Consider the following 21484-nt stretch of genomic DNA (forward strand, 5'->3'; position numbering starts at 1 on the left):
GCTGGTGGATAACAGGAGGAGACAAAGTCATCTTGATTTACCTGGCAGAAGAGCAGGCTTTCTGAAGTTGCTGAACCTCCCCTCAGGTGCGTTTATAATTAGTAAAGACACCAGTGGAGTGCAGCTTTCCACACAGCACCACAAGCTGCTTGTATAAAACCCCGAGAGCACAAGCAAAGCCATCTCCCCCAAGAAAGAGGACTACTTCAGCTTCAGCAAAGCCTCAAGGCCCTGACATGGTAAATTCTCCCTGTATGGCAAAGCACTGAAGTGCCTTCTAAAACCTAAAGCACAGAGAAGTCTAACAAAGGGGTAACTCCATGTGTTGCCATGCTCTTTGCCAGGCCTGTGGCTTGTCTCCCAGCTGAAACACCAGGGACTGGAGAGTCAGTGTTTGAATAACAATTTCCTGCAACCTAAATTTGATCCTGCCTAAAAAGCATAGGAAAGATCCCAGCCACTGTGAAGCCAGGGGTCCCTGGGTGAGGGATGGGGAGAAGAATCAATACTGCTCCCCAGCTGATGTCAGTGAGGGTTTCTTCTTTCAGAGGCAAACACTGCTCCAGTTATACTCAGCCCAGCAAATGTGCAGCTGTCACAATAAACAGGAAAGAGTCCTTAGGAGCAGCAGCTGTGTGAGCCCCTCCAGGGATGGGGAGAAGCAGGAGTATAAGGAAGAGGAGGTGCAGGATCAGGAGGCACCCAAGCAAGAACAGGAGCTCCCATCCTCAGCAAGTCTTACACTGAGAGCAAAGTTTACAGGATGGGACACACCTGTAGCCAGCTTGACATGGTGTCCCTGGCTGATTCCACACAGCTAATGACCTGCAGACCATGGCTGGCAGATCATTTTTGTCCCATGAAACCAGGACAACAACCTGCTCATGACAGAGATGTAGCTAGAAACTTGTGCACTAGACACAAGACTACAGAGGAAGGTTCTCAACGCCCTGAAGCAACTGACAAGCACACGGCTGAAATAGCCATGGGGAAAAAAAAGCCTTGCTTAAAAAATTAAAGCCACAGATTCAACAGAGTTTTTAACTTGTTTGTCACATGCAATAAAGGAAATCCCCAGCCCAAACAGCAAGAGGCTGAATGCCAGGCACTGCCCACACCTGTGCCCTCTGGGCATTCCATGAAGAACATTGCTCATGCAACGTCACTGCTTAAAATTAGCACAGCAAAGTTTGCCGTTTAGGAACACTTTTTAGTATCAGGCTGCTGTGAAAGCAATCCAGCAAAAAAAACCAAACTTTGTTTTGCTAACAGTTACACTGAGAAGTCAGTTCTTATCTGGTGCAAAAAGGCTGACCTTGCAGTACCCAGGAGGAAAGCACTATCAGGTTGAGGCAAACTCTGCATTCGAGATGAGACAGCTGCAGGCCTTTGCACCTACAGAGAATGTATGGTACAGAGGCACGTGCGGGACGAAGGCAAAACACACTGTTGAGACTGCCACTAATAAAGGCAGCACAAACTCCAGAAGCATGAGTGTTAGTCCTCTGGCTCTGAAATTCCCTCCTTGATGACATATGGAAGTTAACCTCACAAAGCCACCCTCCCTTTGAGAATCCAGAGTCCCAGACTAAGCAGGGAAGAAAGGCAATGTAGCAACTAAAGTTTTACACTTCCTGACTGGTATTGGTTGTAAAGGTGATGCTAAACTGCTGGCAGTGTCTTCATCTAAACACTTGTGATAACTCTTGGGGTTTTTTGTCACTGAATGGCCCATTCTGAGACATGTGGAACACTCACTGAGCTTGTTGAAAGCTGGAAGAGGAGCAGAACTAAGAGCTGCTGAAACCGCAGCCTTCATTAAAGGACCTGCTGCCAGTGTCCACTGAACAAGTAGTGCCCCAGTTTGGGTTCCAGTCTGGGAGCTCAAACTTTAACGTTTTGTGAGATCTCTTTCCTCTGGGCACAAAAGCTGCCTCCTTAGGTCAGTTAGAAGGTCAGTTACAGGAAGCTGCAAGGGTGACTGTCAGGAGAGGACTGACCAACACCCCCACTCCAGAGCTGGTGGGGGAGCTGCAGCACAGGGTTTCAGCTTTGCACCCTGCGGCTGCACCGGGACTGGGGCACTGCACTTCTCCCTGCTTCCAGACATTCCTTGATGACCTACCCTTAGGCCAAGCTTTCACAGGATCCCAGGATGTTAGGGGTTGGAAGGGACCCAAGGAGATCATTGAGTCCAACCACCCTGTCAGAGCAGGACCACACAAATCTAGTACAGATCACAGAGGAATGCATCCAGACAGGCCTTAAGAGTCTCCAGGGAAGGAGACTCCACAACCTCTCTGGGCAGCCTGTGCCAGTGATCTGGGGCCCTTACAGTGAAGAATTTCTCCCTTGTGTTGAGCTGGAACCTCCTGTGCTGCAGCTCACACCCATTGCTCCTTGTCCTACCCCAGGGAGCAGTGAGCGGAGCCTGTTCCCCACTCCTGACCCCCAGCCCTCAGATAGTTATAAACATTGATTAGATCCCCTCTCAGCCTTCTCTTCTGCAGACTAAAATGCCCCAGGTCCCTCAGCCTCTCCTCATCAAGCAGTGCTCCAGTCCCCTCATCATCCTCATACAATGGACTCTCTCCATCAGACCCCTGTCTCTCTTCAACTGGGGAGCCCAAAACTGAATGCAGTATTCAAGACAAGGTCTCAGCAGGGAGGAGTAGAGAGGAAGGAGAATGCTGGATCTGCTGGACACTCCCTTCGTAATACACCCCAGGCTCCCATTGGCCTTCTTGGCCACAAGGACAGATTGCTGTGCCATGGGTACCTTGTTAGCCACCAGCACTCCCAAGTCCCTCTCCACAGGGCTGCTCTCCAGCAGTCACCTCCCAGCCTGTACTGCTGCAGTTTGTTATTCTTCCCCAGGTGCAGGACTCTGCACTTGTCCTTGTTGAACCTCTTTTGGTTCCTCTGTGCCCAGCTCTCAGTCTGCCCAGGGCTCTCTGGATGGCAGCACAGCCTGCAGCTGTCTCAGCCAAGCCTCCCAGTTTGGTGTCATTAGCAAACTTGCTGAGCAGACTCTGTCTGTCTGTGCCCTCATCAATATCACTGATGAAGACGTTGAACAGGACTGGATCTCTGGGGGAGCCCACTGATTACAGGTCTCCAGCTAGACCTGGCACCACTGATCACCACTCTTTGTCATGGAGGGTAGCAAAAGCTCCCTAGCAGGTCCCCACGTTGTGTGTGTTAGTGCCTCACACTGAAGGCCAAGGCATCGCAAAACTCAAAACAACCTTCAGTACCCATGAGAAGTTTCCTCCCTAGTGAAGATAAAAGGTAAACGTTGGCTAATGTTTTGAACTAAAGGCCTTGGTTCTCATGCACGCTGACCACCTGTCGATGGGCTGAACTCGGGGTGCTCTCACAGCTTGTTTGGTAAGAATTGTCCAATTGTGCAGGTTGATTATAACTTGGAACCAATCTGTAAAACCGTGCAACAATGGCCTGAGCTGGCGAGCACAGCTCTACTGAACAGTACGAAACGGTGTGTCTGCTGGGATCGGCAGCTCCAGCCTGCTCCAGCCTGCCTGCCTGCTCCAGCCTGCTCCAGCCTGCCTGCCTGCTCCAGCCTGCCTGCCTGCTCCAGCCTGCCTGCCTGCTCCAGCCCCAGCTCCAGCCTGCCTGCCTGCTCCAGCCTGCTCCAGCCCCAGCTCCAGCCTGCTCCAGCCTGCCTGCCTGCTCCAGCCTGCTCCAGCCCCAGCTCCAGCCTGCCTGCCTGCTCCAGCCTGCCTGCCTGCTCCAGCCCCAGCCTGCCTGCCTGCTCCAGCCTGCCTGCCTGCTCCAGCCCCAGCTCCAGCCTGCTCCAGCCTGCCTGCCTGCTCCAGCCTGCTCCAGCCTGCCTGCCTGCTCCAGCCTGCCTGCCTGCTCCAGCCTGCTCCAGCCTGCCTGCCTGCTCCAGCCTGCCTGCCTGCTCCAGCCTGCCTGCCTGCTCCAGCCTGCTCCAGCCTGCCTGCCTGCTCCAGCCTGCTCCAGCCCCTGCTCCAGCCTGCCTGCCTGCTCCAGCCTGCCTGCCTGCTCCAGCCCCAGCTCCAGCCTGCCTGCCTGCTCCAGCCTGCTCCAGCCCCAGCTCCAGCCTGCCTGCCTGCTCCAGCCTGCTCCAGCCCCAGCTCCAGCCTGCCTGCCTGCTCCAGCCTGCTCCAGCCCCAGCCTGCCTGCCTGCTCCAGCCTGCCTGCCTGCTCCAGCCTGCTCCAGCCCCAGCTCCAGCCTGCCTGCCTGCTCCAGCCTGCCTGCCAGCTCCAGCCTGCTCCAGCCCCAGCTCCAGCCTGCCTGCCTGCTCCAGCCTGCCTGCCTGCTCCAGCCTGCCTGCCTGCCTGCTCCAGCCTCAGCTCCAGCCCCAGCTCCAGCCTGCTCCAGCCTGCCTGCTCCAGCCTGCTCCAGCCCCAGCTCCAGCCTGCCTGCTCCAGCCTGCTCCAGCCCCAGCTCCAGCCTGCCTGCTCCAGCCCCAGCTCCAGCCTGCCTGCCTGCTCCAGCCTGCCTGCCTGCTCCAGCCCCAGCTCCAGCCTGCCTGCCTGCTCCAGCCTGCTCCAGCCCCAGCTCCAGCCTGCTCCAGCCTGCCTGCCTGCTCCAGCCTGCCTGCCTGCTCCAGCCCCAGCTCCAGCCTGCTCCAGCCTGCCTGCCTGCTCCAGCCTGCCTGCCTGCTCCAGCCTGCTCCAGCCTGCCTGCCTGCTCCAGCCTGCCTGCCTGCTCCAGCCCCAGCTCCAGCCTGCCTGCCTGCTCCAGCCCCAGCTCCAGCCTGCCTGCCTGCTCCAGCCTGCTCCAGCCCCAGCTCCAGCCTGCTCCAGCCTGCCTGCCTGCTCCAGCCTGCTCCAGCCCCAGCTCCAGCCTGCCTGCCTGCTCCAGCCTGCTCCAGCCCCAGCTACAGCCTGCCTGCCTGCTCCAGCCTGCCTGCCTGCTCCAGCCTGCCTGCCTGCTCCAGCCTCAGCTCCAGCCCCAGCTCCAGCCTGCTCCAGCCTGCCTGCCTGCTCCAGCCTGCCTGCCTGCTCCAGCCTGCCTGCCTGCTCCAGCCTCAGCTCCAGCCTGCCTGCCTGCTCCAGCCTGCCTGCCTGCTCCAGCCTCAGCTCCAGCCCCAGCTCCAGCCTGCTCCAGCCTGCCTGCTCCAGCCCCAGCTCCAGCCTGCCTGCCTGCTCCAGCCTGCCTGCCTGCTCCAGCCTGCTCCAGCCCCAGCTCCAGCCTGCCTGCCTGCTCCAGCCTGCCTGCCTGCTCCAGCCTGCCTGCCTGCCTGCTCCAGCCTCAGCTCCAGCCCCAGCTCCAGCCTGCTCCAGCCTGCCTGCTCCAGCCTGCTCCAGCCCCAGCTCCAGCCTGCCTGCTCCAGCCTGCTCCAGCCCCAGCTCCAGCCTGCCTGCTCCAGCCCCAGCTCCAGCCTGCCTGCCTGCTCCAGCCTGCCTGCCTGCTCCAGCCCCAGCTCCAGCCTGCCTGCCTGCTCCAGCCTGCTCCAGCCCCAGCTCCAGCCTGCTCCAGCCTGCCTGCCTGCTCCAGCCTGCCTGCCTGCTCCAGCCCCAGCTCCAGCCTGCTCCAGCCTGCCTGCCTGCTCCAGCCTGCCTGCCTGCTCCAGCCTGCTCCAGCCTGCCTGCCTGCTCCAGCCTGCCTGCCTGCTCCAGCCCCAGCTCCAGCCTGCCTGCCTGCTCCAGCCCCAGCTCCAGCCTGCCTGCCTGCTCCAGCCTGCTCCAGCCCCAGCTCCAGCCTGCTCCAGCCTGCCTGCCTGCTCCAGCCTGCTCCAGCCCCAGCTCCAGCCTGCCTGCCTGCTCCAGCCTGCTCCAGCCCCAGCTCCAGCCTGCCTGCCTGCTCCAGCCTGCCTGCCTGCTCCAGCCTGCCTGCCTGCTCCAGCCTCAGCTCCAGCCCCAGCTCCAGCCTGCTCCAGCCTGCCTGCCTGCTCCAGCCTGCCTGCCTGCTCCAGCCTGCCTGCCTGCTCCAGCCTCAGCTCCAGCCTGCCTGCCTGCTCCAGCCTGCCTGCCTGCTCCAGCCTCAGCTCCAGCCCCAGCTCCAGCCTGCTCCAGCCTGCCTGCTCCAGCCCCAGCTCCAGCCTGCCTGCCTGCTCCAGCCTGCTCCAGCCCCAGCTCCAGCCTGCCTGCCTGCTCCAGCTCCAGCCTGCCTGCCTGCTCCAGCCCCAGCCCCAGCTCCAGCCTGCCTGCCTGCTCCAGCCTGCTCCAGCCCCAGCTCCAGCCTGCTCCAGCCCCAGCTCCAGCCTGCCTGCCTGCTCCAGCCCCAGCTCCAGCCTGCCTGCTCCAGCCTGCTCCAGCCTGCTCCAGCCCCAGCTCCAGCCTGCCTGCCTGCTCCAGCCCCAGCTCCAGCCTGCCTGCCTGCTCCAGCCTGCCTGCCTGCTCCAGCCTGCCTGCTCCAGCCTGCCTGCCTGCTCCAGCCTGCTCCAGCCTGCCTGCCTGCTCCAGCCCCACCTCCAGCCTGCCTGCCTGCTCCAGCCCCACCTCCAGCCTGCCTGCCTGCTCCAGCCTGCTCCAGCCCCAGCTCCAGCCTGCCTGCCTGCTCCAGCCTGCCTGCCTGCTCCAGCCCCAGCTCCAGCCTGCCTGCCTGCTCCAGCCTGCCTGCCTGCTCCAGCCCCAGCTCCAGCCTGCCTGCCTGCTCCAGCCTGCTCCAGCCTGCCTGCCTGCTCCAGCCCCAGCTCCAGCCTGCCTGCCTGCTGCAGCCTGCTCCAGCCTGCTCCAGCCTGCCTGCCTGCTCCAGCCTGCCTGCCTGCTCCAGCCCCAGCTCCTGCTCGGACTGCTCGGCACCAGACTGGCGACGCCTGATCCTCAGAGGCCGAGGGCCCACTCAGGCCGATCCTGGCCAGGGGAAGGGACCATGCCCTGAACGTCATAAATACTTCGACACTCTGCTGAACAGTGAGTAACCAACCAACTCTTATCTGAAGACTGAGTAAACTTCCAAAGACTCAAAGAACTTTTAAAACACAGACTCTCTTGTTTGCCATTTTCCTGAAATGTTATCCTGCACCCTCACAAAGAATTCAGGTGGGAAATTCAGTTTTGGGAAGGGGATCTCTGTATTTCAGCAGTAAATCACTCCATCTTTACCAGTCAGCCTCGCGTGTTTTCCCCATAAACTTCCCATCAAACTGCGTTCCACGACACTCTTATCATGTAACCAGTTCCTTAATCCACCCCACTGCCTGCTCTTCTATCCCACACTTCCTCAGCTTGCTTACTGGGATGTCATGGCAGACAGTGTCAAAGGCCTTGCTAAGGTCAAGGTAGACTACATCCACTGCTCTCCCTGACTCTACCCATTCAGTTATGGCATCATAGAATGCAATCAGGTTAGTTAAGCAGGACTGCCCCTTGGTAAATCCATGCTGACTACTCCTGATAGCCTTATAACTGTCTTCTCTTCCAGCTTTCCTACAGACCCAGAGAGCTCACAAGTAACTTCTTCCCCAGGAGCTAGGATCTCAGCTACAAGTCTGTGATTTCTTAGCAGGTTCCCTGTACAGGTGGCAGGAGACACAGGCTGGGCTCCCACTGAATGACTTTCAAAAACTTACCACGATGAGTGCAACAACTGACAGTGTGTAGTAGATTGAATCCCTCAAGAGACTCCACGATGACAGTGCAACCACCTGGGAAAAGAGGCAAAGAGAGGCTGTCAGCCAGGCTCTCACCAGCACGACTGCCACACTTAACAGAGCGTGCCTAAGCTAAGCCCGCAACAACTCTGGCCCCAGGAACAGGAGGAGAGCCAAGCCAGGAACAACACTGCCTTTCTGCAGCTGCCCCAGCAACAGAGAGATGGGGGATGGCAGAACCTGATGAGTGAAAGCTGAAACAACACATTACTTCCACCCAGTCACAGACATGCTACATCACAGCAGAGCTGTCAAAGGCAAGGAAAGGTGAACCAAGTCCCAAGCACTGACAGCTGACAAAGGTTTCCAACGAGCTCAGCAAGCTATCTGATAGCCTCTTCTGCTGAAGCCCCTGCCGTACGCATGCCTGCTGCAGCAGGTCCTGCAGCAACACTCCCAGGACTGGCTATGTGCTTTAGCCAGAGGCTGCAGGTGCTGCTGCAGCCAAGGCAGCAGGAAGAGGCTCAGCTTTACCAGCAGGACCCTCCTGTGCCAGTGCTGATGCTCAGCAATGAGCATCTCTATGAAGAGTCATCACATGAGATGAACAGCCCTGTTCAGTCTTTGGGACAGGACACAACCACTCCTTCAACCTGCATCTGTTTTGTGTATTATTTTTTCCCAGTGTTGGACTCCTGCCTTCCTTGGGAGAGGAAAGCACATGGGGAAGCTCAACAAGAGTGCAAAGTATGCTACAGTCCAGTAGGCAGGAGAGCACTAGGCCCTAGCTGCTGCCCAGCCGTGGGAGTCATCCTTATTGTCCCACAGCCATGCGACCACGTCCACCCGAGTCCTGCTGCTGGCATCACACACTTAGGTTTCCAGGAACTTCAAACTGCAAGCCAACAGGCTTGTTCTTGCTAAAACTGTCAAATTCACCCAGGCTGACTCATTCAAGGGAGCTTAACCTGGGCAACAGAAGTCACACTGCAAAACAAAGGCCTGATAGCACAGAGCAGCCAGGTCTGCAGCGTGCTGCTGGGATAGGCATCACTACAGCTCCATGTGCACAGAATCACAGAAACATCCAGGTTGGAAAAGCCTAGAACTCGGCAAGATTCACCTTAAACCATATCCCTAAGCACCACATCCAAAAGACCCTTAAAAACATCCAGCATTGGTGACTCGACCCCTCCCTGGGCAGCTCGTTCCAGTGCCTGACATTTGTGTCTTTCAGGACAAATACTCGAGTTAACACTCCAGAAAATCATTAAAAACAAAACCCAAGAATTTGCATGCAACAGAAGAAAATTGCTGTGCAGTTCACTTCACCTGACTCCTTCCTAGGGCAGATTAAAAGCAGTCATGAGCTGGTCACATTTTCAGTGGCCTCTGTACAGCCCTAGGAAGTTCCTGCAGAGGAAGCTTCTCCTCAAATGCTGATTTCTCAGAGATTTTCTCCAAACTCTTTCTTTTATTTAGTTCAATTTTCTGGAGGGCACTGCGAGCACCATGGGTCACATCCCTCGCAGGTGTACATCACGAGAAGGCAGGTGGGAGGGGACTGATTTGCACTCATCTGGCTGCTGAATGCAGTCGTGAGGTGCTTTTGGACCACATACTCCGGTGGTGCTTGTGCACGAATGCAGTTAAACAAACAGTGAGTTCCTTTTCATATCTAAAGGAAGGTCCTAGTTCAGAATGCCAGCAAAAATATTTTCCCAGATTTCTCTGCATATTTTCACTCTTGCAGACCCAGAAGTGTCAGCCAAACAACTGCTGTACGAAGACACTGCCCATCACACTTAAACATCCCTGCAGCCTCCTGATGCTACAGCCTTTTAGAGAGGATGTACTTTATGCCAGAGTCTCTCCCTGCTACCACTGACATGCAAGAAACTCCTACCTGAAACCAAAAAAAGCAGGCCTTTGAAGTCCTTGAGCCAGGTCAGATTGATGCCAGCTGACAACACCTTTCAGTGCATGCAGGGGACAGAAGAATGGAAATTTCCAAATGTAGAAACCTGCAGTTGGGTTCCTGAGTCTATTCATGGTCCTCAACTAAATCTCACATCTTAGAGAGAGCAGAGCCCTTCATTTTGATTGACCAGTTTTCAGAAGAGAGTTTGTAACACTATTTGACATTATTCCACGGAGCCTTCACCCTGCTGCCTCGGGTCCCACGCACTGCTCTCAGTGTGGATGCCAGGGGGGACTTTACAGCTGTAAATCTAAGCTCTGTATCATAGAAGTTACAACATTTCTGAAACAAATTACAAGCCCCATTGAGCGAGCTTGCTGGCAACTGTCACTAATAACTCTCTCCGGAGTATAGGAGAGGGTGGCGAGACACTGGCACAGGTTGCCCAGGGAGGCTGTGGCTGCTCCCTCCCTGGAGGTGTTCAAGGCCAGGTTGGATGAGGCCTTGAGCGACCTGTTCTAGTGGGAGGTGTCCCTGCCTATGGGTGGGGAGGTTGGAACAGGGTGAGTTTTGAGGTCCCTTCAACCTAAACCATTCTATGATTCCATTAGGGGAGTTACCATGAAGCACAGCAGACCTGTGAAAGCAAGATGCCTCAGTTTCTACGAGTCAAGCTGCTATCTCCCCTCTTCTTTGGTATTCTACAGTAACCTTGTAGGCAATCTGCAGTATTTTTCCAGAGAAGTCTGCTCAGATATTTGAACAAGAACCGTAAGATCCAGATGCCTAAGTGTAGCTATCTAGCAGGGACTTAGTGCACAAGTCACAGACCTCGACAGCACAGGACCTGTAAGGACTCCTGTGCTGATTTCAGATTGGATTGAAGGGAACTACAGAATGTTAGAGGTTGGAAGGGATCTCCAGAGATCATCCAGTCCAACTCCCTTGCCAAAGGAGGACCACCCAGGGCAGTTCACACAGAAATGCATGCAGGCAATTTGAAAGTCTCCAGAGAAGGAGACTCCACAACTTCTCTGGGCAGCCTGCTCCAGGGCTCTGCCACCCTCACTGTAAAGAAGTTTCTCCTCATGTTGAGGTGACTCCTTCTGTGTTCCAGTTTGTAGCTTTTGCTCCTTGTTCTTATTGCTGCTGACCACCAAAGGCAGATTGGCCCAGGCACTTGACACTCACCCCTCAGATATCTGTAGACATTGACCAGGTCTCCTCTCAGCCTTCTCTTCCCCAGACTGAACAGCCCCACACACTCTCATACCTGGGACTTGTGCAGGCTGCTCGCATTCCCCAGACACTGCAGTAGTTCTCCCTGATGCAGTAAGCAAGACAACCACACCTCAACTCTCCTCAGGCTGTGGGCCATTTAACTGAAGTCTCTGAACCATTTGATCACCAGGAAGAACAATCTGATACAGGAAAGCCAAGCAGCAAGGGTAAGGTACCCATGCATCAAGGGTAAAAGAAGCTCACTAGCAGGCAGGAAATGGCAGCCTGCTGACAAGACTCCTGTAGCCTTGTTAGAACTGTCAAGAGCTCAATGCCTACGCTCTGTGTCTTCCAGAAATCAAGGACTCCACATATATCTTGACACATTGGAAACCATTCAAATTGCAGTTCTGCAGACTAAGGCAGAAAGGAAACCAAGGAAGCAAACAGCTGGGGTAAAAACAAGACCAAGTTTGAGTTTGAAATCAGCAGTACTGTAACTCAGCAGAGGGCCCAGCATAAGGAGGCAGCTACAAAACCACTGAGAGGCTACCCATTTCCTCTCTTTGAAGGAAATCTCCTCAATTCAGACCACAGATAAGTACCCACTGACCCTCTCTTGACACATGGAACTGACTCTGGCATCCCCAGAGCTGAAAGGAAGAGCTGTGTAGTCCAGACTTGAAGAACAGCTGCTGATGAGCCCAGCTCAGCACACTCAGTGTCATCGTTCCTCTGGGAGTAACAACCAATATCAGGTACTTGATTTCTCTCAGGTACACTTTCACCCTGCAAACTCTTGTATGTAACACTTACTACTCTGAAAGCTTATTTCCCTTTTTTTGCAAGATAGGTGAAGAAAACAAGCAGCAAACACAAGCCCCTTTTCGCTGCTGCTGTCTTCCTCCCTCCTCAGAGACCAGAAGCCAGGAGAATATGCAGCACTGCCAGGCTCTGCTAGGCTGGGCATGAAAGGCACAGGCAGGCAGCTGGGTGGTTTCACAGCAGATGCTGCTCCCTCAGCTTTTCATTCAATACATTTAAATTCTCATTAAGGGCCACCTAGGTCAGTCTTCATGCTGCCCCTCTTTGATGTAAACTGCACAGAAGCAATTAAGGAAGCTCTTACACCACCCTGACAGAGCTGTGATCTGGTTTCTGAATGTTCATCTGTGCTGGCCATGGTAACTTACAGGCACCCTGAATCACCACCAGTCAGCAGCATGACCTGTCAGCTGCTTCGGCCAGCTACGGCAAGAGACACAGGGGGAACCTCCTCATACTTTACTCGGGGTTTGCAGAGGCTGCCCTGGAGGTGGCTCAGAAAAGCCTGGAGGGGTCTTTTCCAGGAGGTGTGGTTTGCAGAACACTAGAGTTCTGCAAATTCTTGGCACAAGCCCAAACGAGCCCTCTGTAACAGATCTCATGGCAAAGGCAGGCTGATGACTAACCACTGGCCAGTGCTGCAGCAGGCAGCGAACTCGGATGGAGATCAGGAGCAGCCATTAGGGAAATGAGACCAGCAGCAATTTGCAGTTAAGACACATCTTCAGCTTTTGGAGTGATACAGCTCTGCCTCAAGTGCCAGTTCTCATCCTGAAGAGGATGGGAAGATGAAATCCAGCAGCACTTCACTTCCTTGTGGTTGGCAGAGCTCAGCCCCCAGCCCTGGCTTTTACTTCAAAGCAACCCAGCTCAAGCTGTGAACGACTGAAGAACTGTCGAATCATTTTGCTTGGAAAAGACCTCTATAACCATCAAGTCCAACCATCAACTTAACACCACCATGGCCATTAAACCATGTCCCACAGTGCCACGGCCACACATTTCTTGACCGCCTCCAGGGATGGCGACTTCTCCACCTCCCTGGGCAGCCTGTGCCAATCCCTGGCCACTCTTGCAACATCCAATCTGAACCTCCCCTGGCACAATTTCAGGCCATTCCCTCTCAACATATCACCTGATACAAAGGAGAAGAGACCAACTCCCACCTCACTTCAACCTTCCCTCTCCAGACTAAACAACCCCAGTTCCCTCAGCTGTTCCTCATAAGGCTTGTTCTCTAGACCCTTTCCCAGCTTTGCTGCCCTTCTCTGGACATCTGAGCCACAGCTGAAGAGAACCAGGAAGGGAGAATTTCCAGGGTGGGTATATATTTTGTGGCTAACCCATTCAGATGCAGCACAAACCTAGTTCCAGCATGTGGCAGCAACACCTCTTAGCATTCTGTGGACCTCGGCAATAACCCAGCCAGTGTTTCCTTAAAGAGCGCCTGCTGGGCTCGCACAGCCTCCCATCACTCCAGTGGGCTCAGACTTCCAGGAAGAGAATCACAGAAGGTATGGGGCTGGAAGGGACCTCAAAAGCTCATCTAGTCCACCCCCCCCACCAGAGCAAGACCACCTATACCAGATCACACAGGAACACATCCAGGCAGGTTTTGAGTATTTCCAGAGAGGGAGACTCTATAACTCCCCTGGGCAGCCTGTTCCAGTGCTCCACCACCCTCACAGGTAAAGAGCAAATCACCTACAATCCACTCTGAAATCTTCACTTGCTGGTGAGTTTGGCTGTCCTAAAGTGCAGAGGTAACAGCAGTGCCATTAGCTAAGGTTTATTTCTACTTGTCCTGCATGCATACAAATGGCAGCTGTCTTAGCAATGAAGTTTATTACTGGATCGTTAAGCAAATGACCTTTTATGCTTCTACTCAGCCAAGCCAGGCAGAAAATGAAGCCTATTTCCCACAAGAAGACCAAGACACTTTCCCCACCAGGAACTCGGGAGGGTGGGAAATGGCCCGGTTTGCACAGCAAGACCAGCCTACAAGGACAGGTCCTCATCTGCCAGTTCATGCTACAGACAGAATTGTGCTTCACATGCAAAATCAAACCCTGAGCTGCTTGTCACCTGTGCCAGAGCTGAGCAGAAGAAAGAAACTCTACTTCACCATGCTCAGGCAAGCTCCATCAGGTTTCACTGCCTTTTCCTCAGCTAAACAGAGTCTAGGGCTTGCTCAAATCCAGCCACAGCAGCTAAGGAGATCTGGATGTGCGCAAACCAACCTCTGAGGCAGCTCCTCGAGGTCCTTCTGTGGTCACAAAGACTGGCACCAACCAGCCAGGGCCCCTGCCCAGCAAAGACGGTGTCTCTCACGCAGACCAGACACAGCTCTCCTGCAGCAGGGCTTTGGCATCTCCTGGGCACGTACACCTCACAGGAAACGAACACTGGCAGTGTGCGACCTACCTCACACGATAAATCACCTGCCACTCCCAGCCCAGGTCCTTGGGCCCTGCCTGCACCCTGCACATGGGTGTCCAGATGATAAGTTGCTCCCACGTGTCAGACAATGCAAGTCAAGTCTCTAAGTCTTTGCACCTAGAGCTGGTGGCTGATGTTGGGGTCAGCTCATGCTTCCAGGGACAGCTTGCGAGCAGGCTGTGAGGCAGATGAATCACTGGGCTGGTTGCCACAGCAGACTGCTCCGTACAGTCACACCTTGAGGGACCCTCTCCTGCCCCATCCCCAAGCCAAAACACCAGCAACTCGAAACAGAGAGGTCAAGACAGCCCTTCAGATGTTGTGCTGCTCTGGCATCTCTTAACCTGTGGGGGAAAAAAATCCAGAACCCATAAGTTCTCTCTGCCTGTCCTGACAGAAGCCTGGGAAATTCTGATGTCTGAGGAGCAGAATATCCCTGCCTGCCTTTGGCAAACCTGCCAAGACTCTCACTCTCTGGGACAGCCCTGACAGGGTCTGGTCTCTCAGGGCTTTTCAATTTCCCCTAATAAGGCACAGGCTCCGCCTTTTAATGTCACTGAGCTCAGATCATTACACAGCTCTCCACAGCTGCCTGCTCACCCTTGCTGGTTGTGACACCAACGAAGCATCCTATAGTAATCAGAGTGCAACACTGCCTCCTTTGTATTCATCTCCAGATTAAATTAGGCTGTAGATCCATCTATGACTTTCAGCAAGCAGCCTCTGCAGAGCCTCTGCACATCTCTTGGGAGACATCTCTGCATATGTTATACTAAAGAAGTGAGCTAGCCTGGAGGGTGAGGTGGTCAGCTGGGGCTGAAGCAATGCAGACCTTGTTCTGCCTCCAGCCCTGTGGCCTAAGCTAGACCATGGCACTAAGTGCCCCAGGCAGGCTTGGCTTCAACACCTCCAGCCACAGAGACTCCACCACCTCCCTGGGCAGCCCATTCCAATGCCAATCACTCTCTCTGACAACAACTTCCTCCTAACATCCAGCCTAGACCTGCCCTGGCACAACTTGGCACTCTGTCCCCTCGTTGTGTTTTTCTCTGTTTATCTCTTTTTTTTGGTCCTAATGACCTCGTGAGCACCCACTTGGTTGGTTTGCTGCTGCAAACCACTTGTTAGCCTGCCCAGCAGTACCCAGAGACCTCATTTTCCCCAGCATCATTTCCATTAGGAAAGATGGGATTGTGCCTGTGTGGGAACCAGGAGTGGAGAGATGGTGAGAATGTGAGAACAGCCTGTGCTAAGAGGCATGGGCTACAAATTCCAGATCCAGGACTCCGTGTGGTTTAGAGGGTAGTAGGTTCCTGATGACACTTTGACACACTCTGTAATTTAGATGCAGAATCAGTCAAGCAGGTCCAGCAGGATCTCAGAGGCTGCTCACAGGTCCTCAAACTTCAGAGACTGACAGCTCTCACCAGGGGTACATTTTCCCTGGTGTCCCAGCTGCATCTTCTCAGCTGCAGCCCTCATCCATGTCTGAAATATGCCACAGACATGACTTCTGGCCACATTCTTCCACTCTACTGTCCTTTTAGGGACACTCTTCCAATGCATCTCACACTTAACACCTTCTCTCAGGTCATTTCATCTTGAGCAAATCTGTCTGACCTGCTTAGTCCACCAACCCAGGGTCACGATCCCTCCTGTGACTGAAGAAGACGAGTCCTACTACAAGAGATGTTCCACTGCAGCCCCTCGAGTAGGTAGGGTGGAGGATGGCACTTCTTGCTTCAGGGCAGCCTACAGCACTGGGCACCACTCAGCCCCCAAGAAAAACAGGGAAGGGAGGGTGAAAGGTGACACTGTGATTCAGAGGGTGATGACTTTGTGCTGTTTGAAAGGTCATGACCAAACATAGGGTGGGAAATGGCAACTACATCTTTAATATTCTGCACACACCTTGTCTCTCTTGCAGTTAGGTGTATAAGTCCTATAGCAATTGTAATGAGGATACAAGGCAGGAAAGAATTTCTTAAGGTAATTACTGCCATCTTCCAGCAGTACTTACAAAGAGAGGAACTGCCTGACCATCACAAGCTGCAAGCCTTGGTTTAAGCACTATCACACCCTGACTGAAATGAGCAAATCAGTCAACCAGAAGCTAATAATCATTAGGTGCAAATCAAATACAGCAGAGATCACAGGGTATAGTCCTTACCCTTGTTGCTCCCCCATTGTGAAACTCTGAGTCAGCCACATTTAATCCCACTGCCTGGTTTCATATCCAAAAGAGCAAGGTCCAAACCTTTGGATATTTTGTGAGGAGCAGGCTGCAAAGGCGTGAGAAACTGCAGCAAAGGGCCAGCTCTCCACGCTGGCTGGAGTAGCCACCTCCTCAGCTAGGACATCCCCACTGTGCAGGTGAAGGACAGGCAGGACCACGCAAATGCACAAGCAGAGCAAGAGCCCCTAAGCCCACGTCCTCTCCTGGCATGCTGAACCACTCTGCAACAGCTGACATTTTAGAGCAACTTCTGCATGGAAAGCTGCTGCTGCCTGTGCAGCCGTCCTGGAAAAGCAGCAAGCAAGCAACATCACAGAATGGTAGAGGTTGGAAGAGACCTTTGGAGATGACTGAGTCCAGCCCAAGACGCCTAAGGATAGGGAGCATTAGAGCTTCACAGATTTCACAGGATGCAGTGGGCTGGAAGGGGCCTCTGGAAGTCACCTAGTCCAGCCTCCCTGCTGGAACACTCCCAACAGGATCAGGTTGCTCAGAGCTCCATCAAGACTGGCCTTGAATGTCTCCATGGACAGGGCATCTATCGCCTCCCTGGCCAACCTGTTCCAGAGATCCCCACCCCTCACAGCAAAGGACTTCTTCCCTTTTACACACCATGGTGCTGTCACCCTGTCGTTCAGATGCGTTCTAGGACACTATGAGGTCTCACCTCAACATGAGGAGAAACTTCTTTACAGTGAGGGTGACAGAGGCCTGGAGCAGGCTGTGGAGTCTCCTTCTCTGGAGACTTTCAAAACCTGCCTGGATGCATTCCTGTGCAGACTACCCTGGGTGATCCTGCCTTGGTAGGGTTGGACCTGGTGATCTTTGGAGATCCCTTCCAACCTCTAAGGTTCTGTGAGTACAGAGCTCAGTCCCCTGACTAAGCACCTCCTGGCAAAGCCACTAGAGTCCTGCAACACAGCACTCTGACCAACACCAGACACCCTTCCCAACTGAAGTAAAGCATCAAATATGAGTGGGGGTCAGGCCAAAAAAACCCTCCAGGTCTTAAAAGACTCCTCTCTCTGAGGCAGCAATTGCCAAGCAGCTCTGATCTAACGCATTCACGGGGAAGAAAGCTTCTCCCAACTGCCACTAGTTAGCCACTCTGCATCGTTCGACCAACTCCATTTAGTCTCATCGTTTCCCAAGAATATCTGCCTCTTTTCTTGCCCTTTAAGCAGCTCTCAGTGTGTTCATTCCTGCAGCAGCAATCTGTCACTGTGACATTCTCAGAATGGAAACAGTGGACACTCTCCAAACCTCAGGACAAGGCCAAAAATACTTCCCCGCTCAATGGGTACTCAGAACTGGCCAGCAGCTATTCAGAGCAGTGCTGCCTTGTCAGCTCAGACTCCTGCACATCCAAAGCAGCAGGACTCTGAAGGGGGCTGCAGGAGGGCTGGGGAGCGACTATTGACAAGGTCTGGGAATGACAGGATGAGGAGGAATGGGTTTGAAGTGGCAGAGGGGAGACTGGAACTGGATGTTAGGCAGAAGTTGTTTGCAGTGAGGGTGGTGAGACACTGGCACAGGTTGCCCAGGGAGGCTGTGGCTGCTCTCTCCCTGGAGGTGTTCAAGGCCAGGTTGGATGTAGCCCTGAGTGACCTGTTCTAGTGGGAGGTGCTTATGGAGGGGGTTGGAACAGGGTGAGTTCTGAGGTCCCTTCCAACCTAAACCATTCTGTGATTCCATGAAGACCTCTCCTCCTGGGCCGCAGGCAGTTTTGGGTAGGGTTCACAGCAGGATTGAAGGGCAGCTGTGGACACAGTACAGGAAGCCATGCACATCTCCCAGACTCCCTGTCAAGCAGAAAAATAAGACTTGGAGATTTCCTTTGCTTTTGAACTAGAAATAAGTCCACAGTATAGATCTGTGTGTGAATTTTCATAGATTCATAGAATGGGTTAGGTTGGAAGGGACCTCAAAGCTCAGCCAGTTCTAAATCCCCACCATAGGCAGGGACACCTCCCACTAGAACAGGTCACTCAAGACCTCATCCAACCTGGCCTTGAACACCTCCAGGGAGGTAGCAGCCACAGCCTCCCTGGGCAACCTGTGCCAGTGTCTCACCACCCTCACTGCAAAGAATTTCTTTCTGATCTCCAGCCTACATCTGCCCTCCTCAAGCTTCAACTCCTTCCCTTCCATCCTATCACAGAATCATAGAATCAACCTGCATCAGTTGTCACCCTCTGAAAACCAGTCCTCCTGTGCCAAGGATAAAGAACTCAGGAGATTTCATTGCTCTTATCAGTGACAAGAGTCAGAAAACAAAAAACCCCAGAATGTTCCTCACTGGTGATCCACAAAGTGCCATCAACACTTAATTGGGAGAGAAAAACCAGGCACTTTCAAGCTACTGAAACACACACTCTCCACTGTCCAGTAACAAACTGCAGCAGAAGTAGTTTTTATACCATCGACAACCACCTCAGCTTTGAAATGGGTAAGCAGTTCACCAGCTCTCAGGGGCCTGCTGGGCTGAGGTGTCTCTGGCTTACACTGGATTGGAAACTTGTTCAAATTTCCAGCACTGTTAGAAAGTAAACAAGGCTGTCCAAGGGTTTATAACATTTAACACTAACACAAACATCTGACAAGGGGGTTAAACCACTTGGCACTAACAGAAATGTCTTTATGGTTGTTTACATCTATTTTGCTGCTTGCATTTGCCGTTCTTTCTCTGGACTTTGTAACGCCCTCACACACACAACTTCAGCCCTGGGATAGCCACATCATCTCCCCAGTCTGCTGTCACTTAAACTAATCCATTTTCCAGACTAATTTTGTTCTCTCTGGCTGGGCCACAAAGGCAAAAACAGAGCACAGCAATACACCAGAGACAATTTTCACCTGAAGAGCTCTTTGAGAGCCCTGCAGCACCAGCACAGCCAGTTAGAAACCCCAAAGGGAGGCATAGCAGGAGCTGTGTGGCTTTGAGACACCCACCCTGCAAGCAGCCCAGCCCGCAGAAATGGGTCTGGCTGCTACGGCTTGCAGGGCTGGGGCTCTAGCTACCAAGGTGATAAATTCCTTAGCCTCTTGAAATAAAGGAAGGAACTGGAAGCTTCTCTAATCACTGCCTTGCCTGAGGGCTTCTGGCAGCCTGCTCCCAAGCTACTTCAGAATGACTGCTGAGCACATCTCCTCTGTGCACAGCACCAGCTCCCACCAGCATCTTCCCACGCGAGCCAAGGCTAGAGACAGTCAAGGCTCAGCTGCGGACCAGCAAAACCCGAGCGGGTGCCCACAGGCAGGGTGGCTGAGATCTCTGTGGATCTTCACACTGATTTCTAGCATGTTCTGAGCAGAGATGGGGAAGCAAGGAGAGTGGGCAAGCATGGGAGGGCTTCTCATGTTGGAATTGCTGTCCCGGGTGAGGGAGTTGCATTATAGGCCTTTAATGACTTCAGAGGTGCACTCAGAGAGAAGCATTTCTGGAGTCTCTCGTGGGTCTACAAAGCAGAAGTGGTGCAGTTCTCTAGCCATGGACAGACTAAGGACAGCTAAGTCACAAACACTGCAGCATGTGGGGTACACCCAGCCCACTGCAGGCAGAGGAGAGGGAAACAGCAGAAAATGTGACTGCCCGCATCCAGAGCAAGCATCTGTCCTGCCAGAGGTGCTTCACTGGCATGGATGAAGTTAACCAGGAGTCATCACATCAAGGACCCACAGGGAACAGGAACGGGGACAAAAGAAGGGATCCAGACCACTATGGGACTGTGGAAAAGCTGGATGCTTTAGGAGACAGCTATGGGGTGAGATCTATGATCTGGGAGAAAATGTGTCTGGAAAAAGCTGTTCTCTCAGGATTCAAGGAATGAAGGGGGAGTGGGCTGGGAGGCAGATCGAATGGAAAGAAGCCTGGAATGTCTGGGGGCTTAGAAGAAACATCCTCACTCTAGGAAAAGCAAGCACTAAGCGTTAGGGGATTAAGTAGCCAAGGCACTTGCTTAGCTCTGGCCAAACACAGTGGCAGGGATGAAGCAGCCGGGCTCAGGATGACAGAAGTGTTTTCTGTGTCCCCTTGCAGAAAGGGGAACACAGCCCAGGAGAAGAAAAGGGGCTCATATGGCTAAAGCAGCTGAATTCTCCCAAGGAGAGCTGGGCTGTATGGACATCAAGATGGCTGAGGTCAGTTCAGCACGGAAACTCCTCTGCAATGCTGAAGTGGAGCAGCAGGAACAGCAAGCATCAAAGGAGCTGCCCTCTGAACAAAGAACATGCCAAAGGATGCTATAAAGGGGAAAAAAGAGGCCCGTGCCAGCTCTAATTGGCCCCTAAAATGACAGGTTAATATTTTGTATTTAATCTCTCTGTGCTTTGTTTCCCCACCTTTAAAACACCCTTTCATCTCACGGAGCTTTGGGGGGAGTTAATTAATGGTTCATCAAGTGCTCCGATACAGTGGTGAGGAGATGGGCACGAGTTCAAGGGCAAGTCAATCATTCTGCCTCTGGAAGAGGGTTTGAATGCAGCTTGGTAAATAAGGCAGCAGGGCACACAGGGAACAATGAGGAGAAAACAAAACAAAGAATAGCTGCTCATTAAGTGAGCAAAGTCCATTCTGTGCACCAAGGGAGGCAAGGAGCCCGCAGGGAAGGCAGCCTGGGATGCTGTAACTACAGACAGGGCAATAATGCAGGCACCCCAGGGGAGCAAATGAAGGCTGCACAAGGAACCTCCATGCTGCCACTTCCTAACTTCTCAGTCCTTGACTTTTAACCTTGCCGAGGCTTTTTCAGCACAGTTCCTATGTGTGTATTGTCATATGGAGGTGTGGGCATCAGCCTTCCCCTCTGCAGTTTCAGCAGCTGGATGTCACAGAGTCACAGAAACATCCAGGCTGGCAAAGGCCCTCAGGATCACCAAGTCCATCCTAGAACCCTACTCCACAAGCAACCTGTTCTAGTGGGAGGTGTCCCTGCCTATGGTGGGGGGTTGGAACTGGATGAGCTTTGAGTTCCCTTCCAACCTAAACCATTCTATGACATCACAGCAACATGCAGGTTGGCAAAGGCCCTCAGGATCACCAAGTCTAACCTAGAACCCTGCTCTACAAGGTTCACACTAAACCATAGCCCCAAGCACCACATCCAAACCACCCTTAAACACACCCAGGGTGGGTGACTGCACCACCTCCCTGGGCAGCTCATTCCAGTCCCGGACCACTCTCTCCATGAGAAACTCTTTCCTCATGTCCAATCTAAACCTCCCCAGCCTCAGCTTGAGGCCATTCCCCCTTGCTCTGTCTCCAACTACCTGTGAGCAGAGCCCAGCAGCAGCCTCTCCACAATGTCCCTTCAG

The 21484-nt window shown here is 53.6% G+C and overlaps 1 protein-coding gene across 5 annotated transcripts in view; it reads right to left on the minus strand.

Annotated features, from left to right (window-relative positions):
• The window catches only part of SLC24A3 (solute carrier family 24 member 3), an 83484-nt gene that overhangs the window by 45255 nt on the left and 16745 nt on the right, over positions 1-21484 (minus strand). For all 5 annotated transcript variants that reach the window (XM_064146724.1, XM_064146725.1, XM_064146723.1 and 2 more), the window contains one exon: positions 7509-7583. In XM_064146724.1, the coding sequence (XP_064002794.1) occupies positions 7509-7583 (75 nt within the window). The remainder of the gene's footprint in view (positions 1-7508; positions 7584-21484) is intronic.

This window comes from Pogoniulus pusillus, chromosome 7 (assembly GCF_015220805.1).
Source record: "Pogoniulus pusillus isolate bPogPus1 chromosome 7, bPogPus1.pri, whole genome shotgun sequence".
In the NCBI taxonomy this organism is placed as follows: domain Eukaryota; kingdom Metazoa; phylum Chordata; class Aves; order Piciformes; family Lybiidae; genus Pogoniulus; species Pogoniulus pusillus.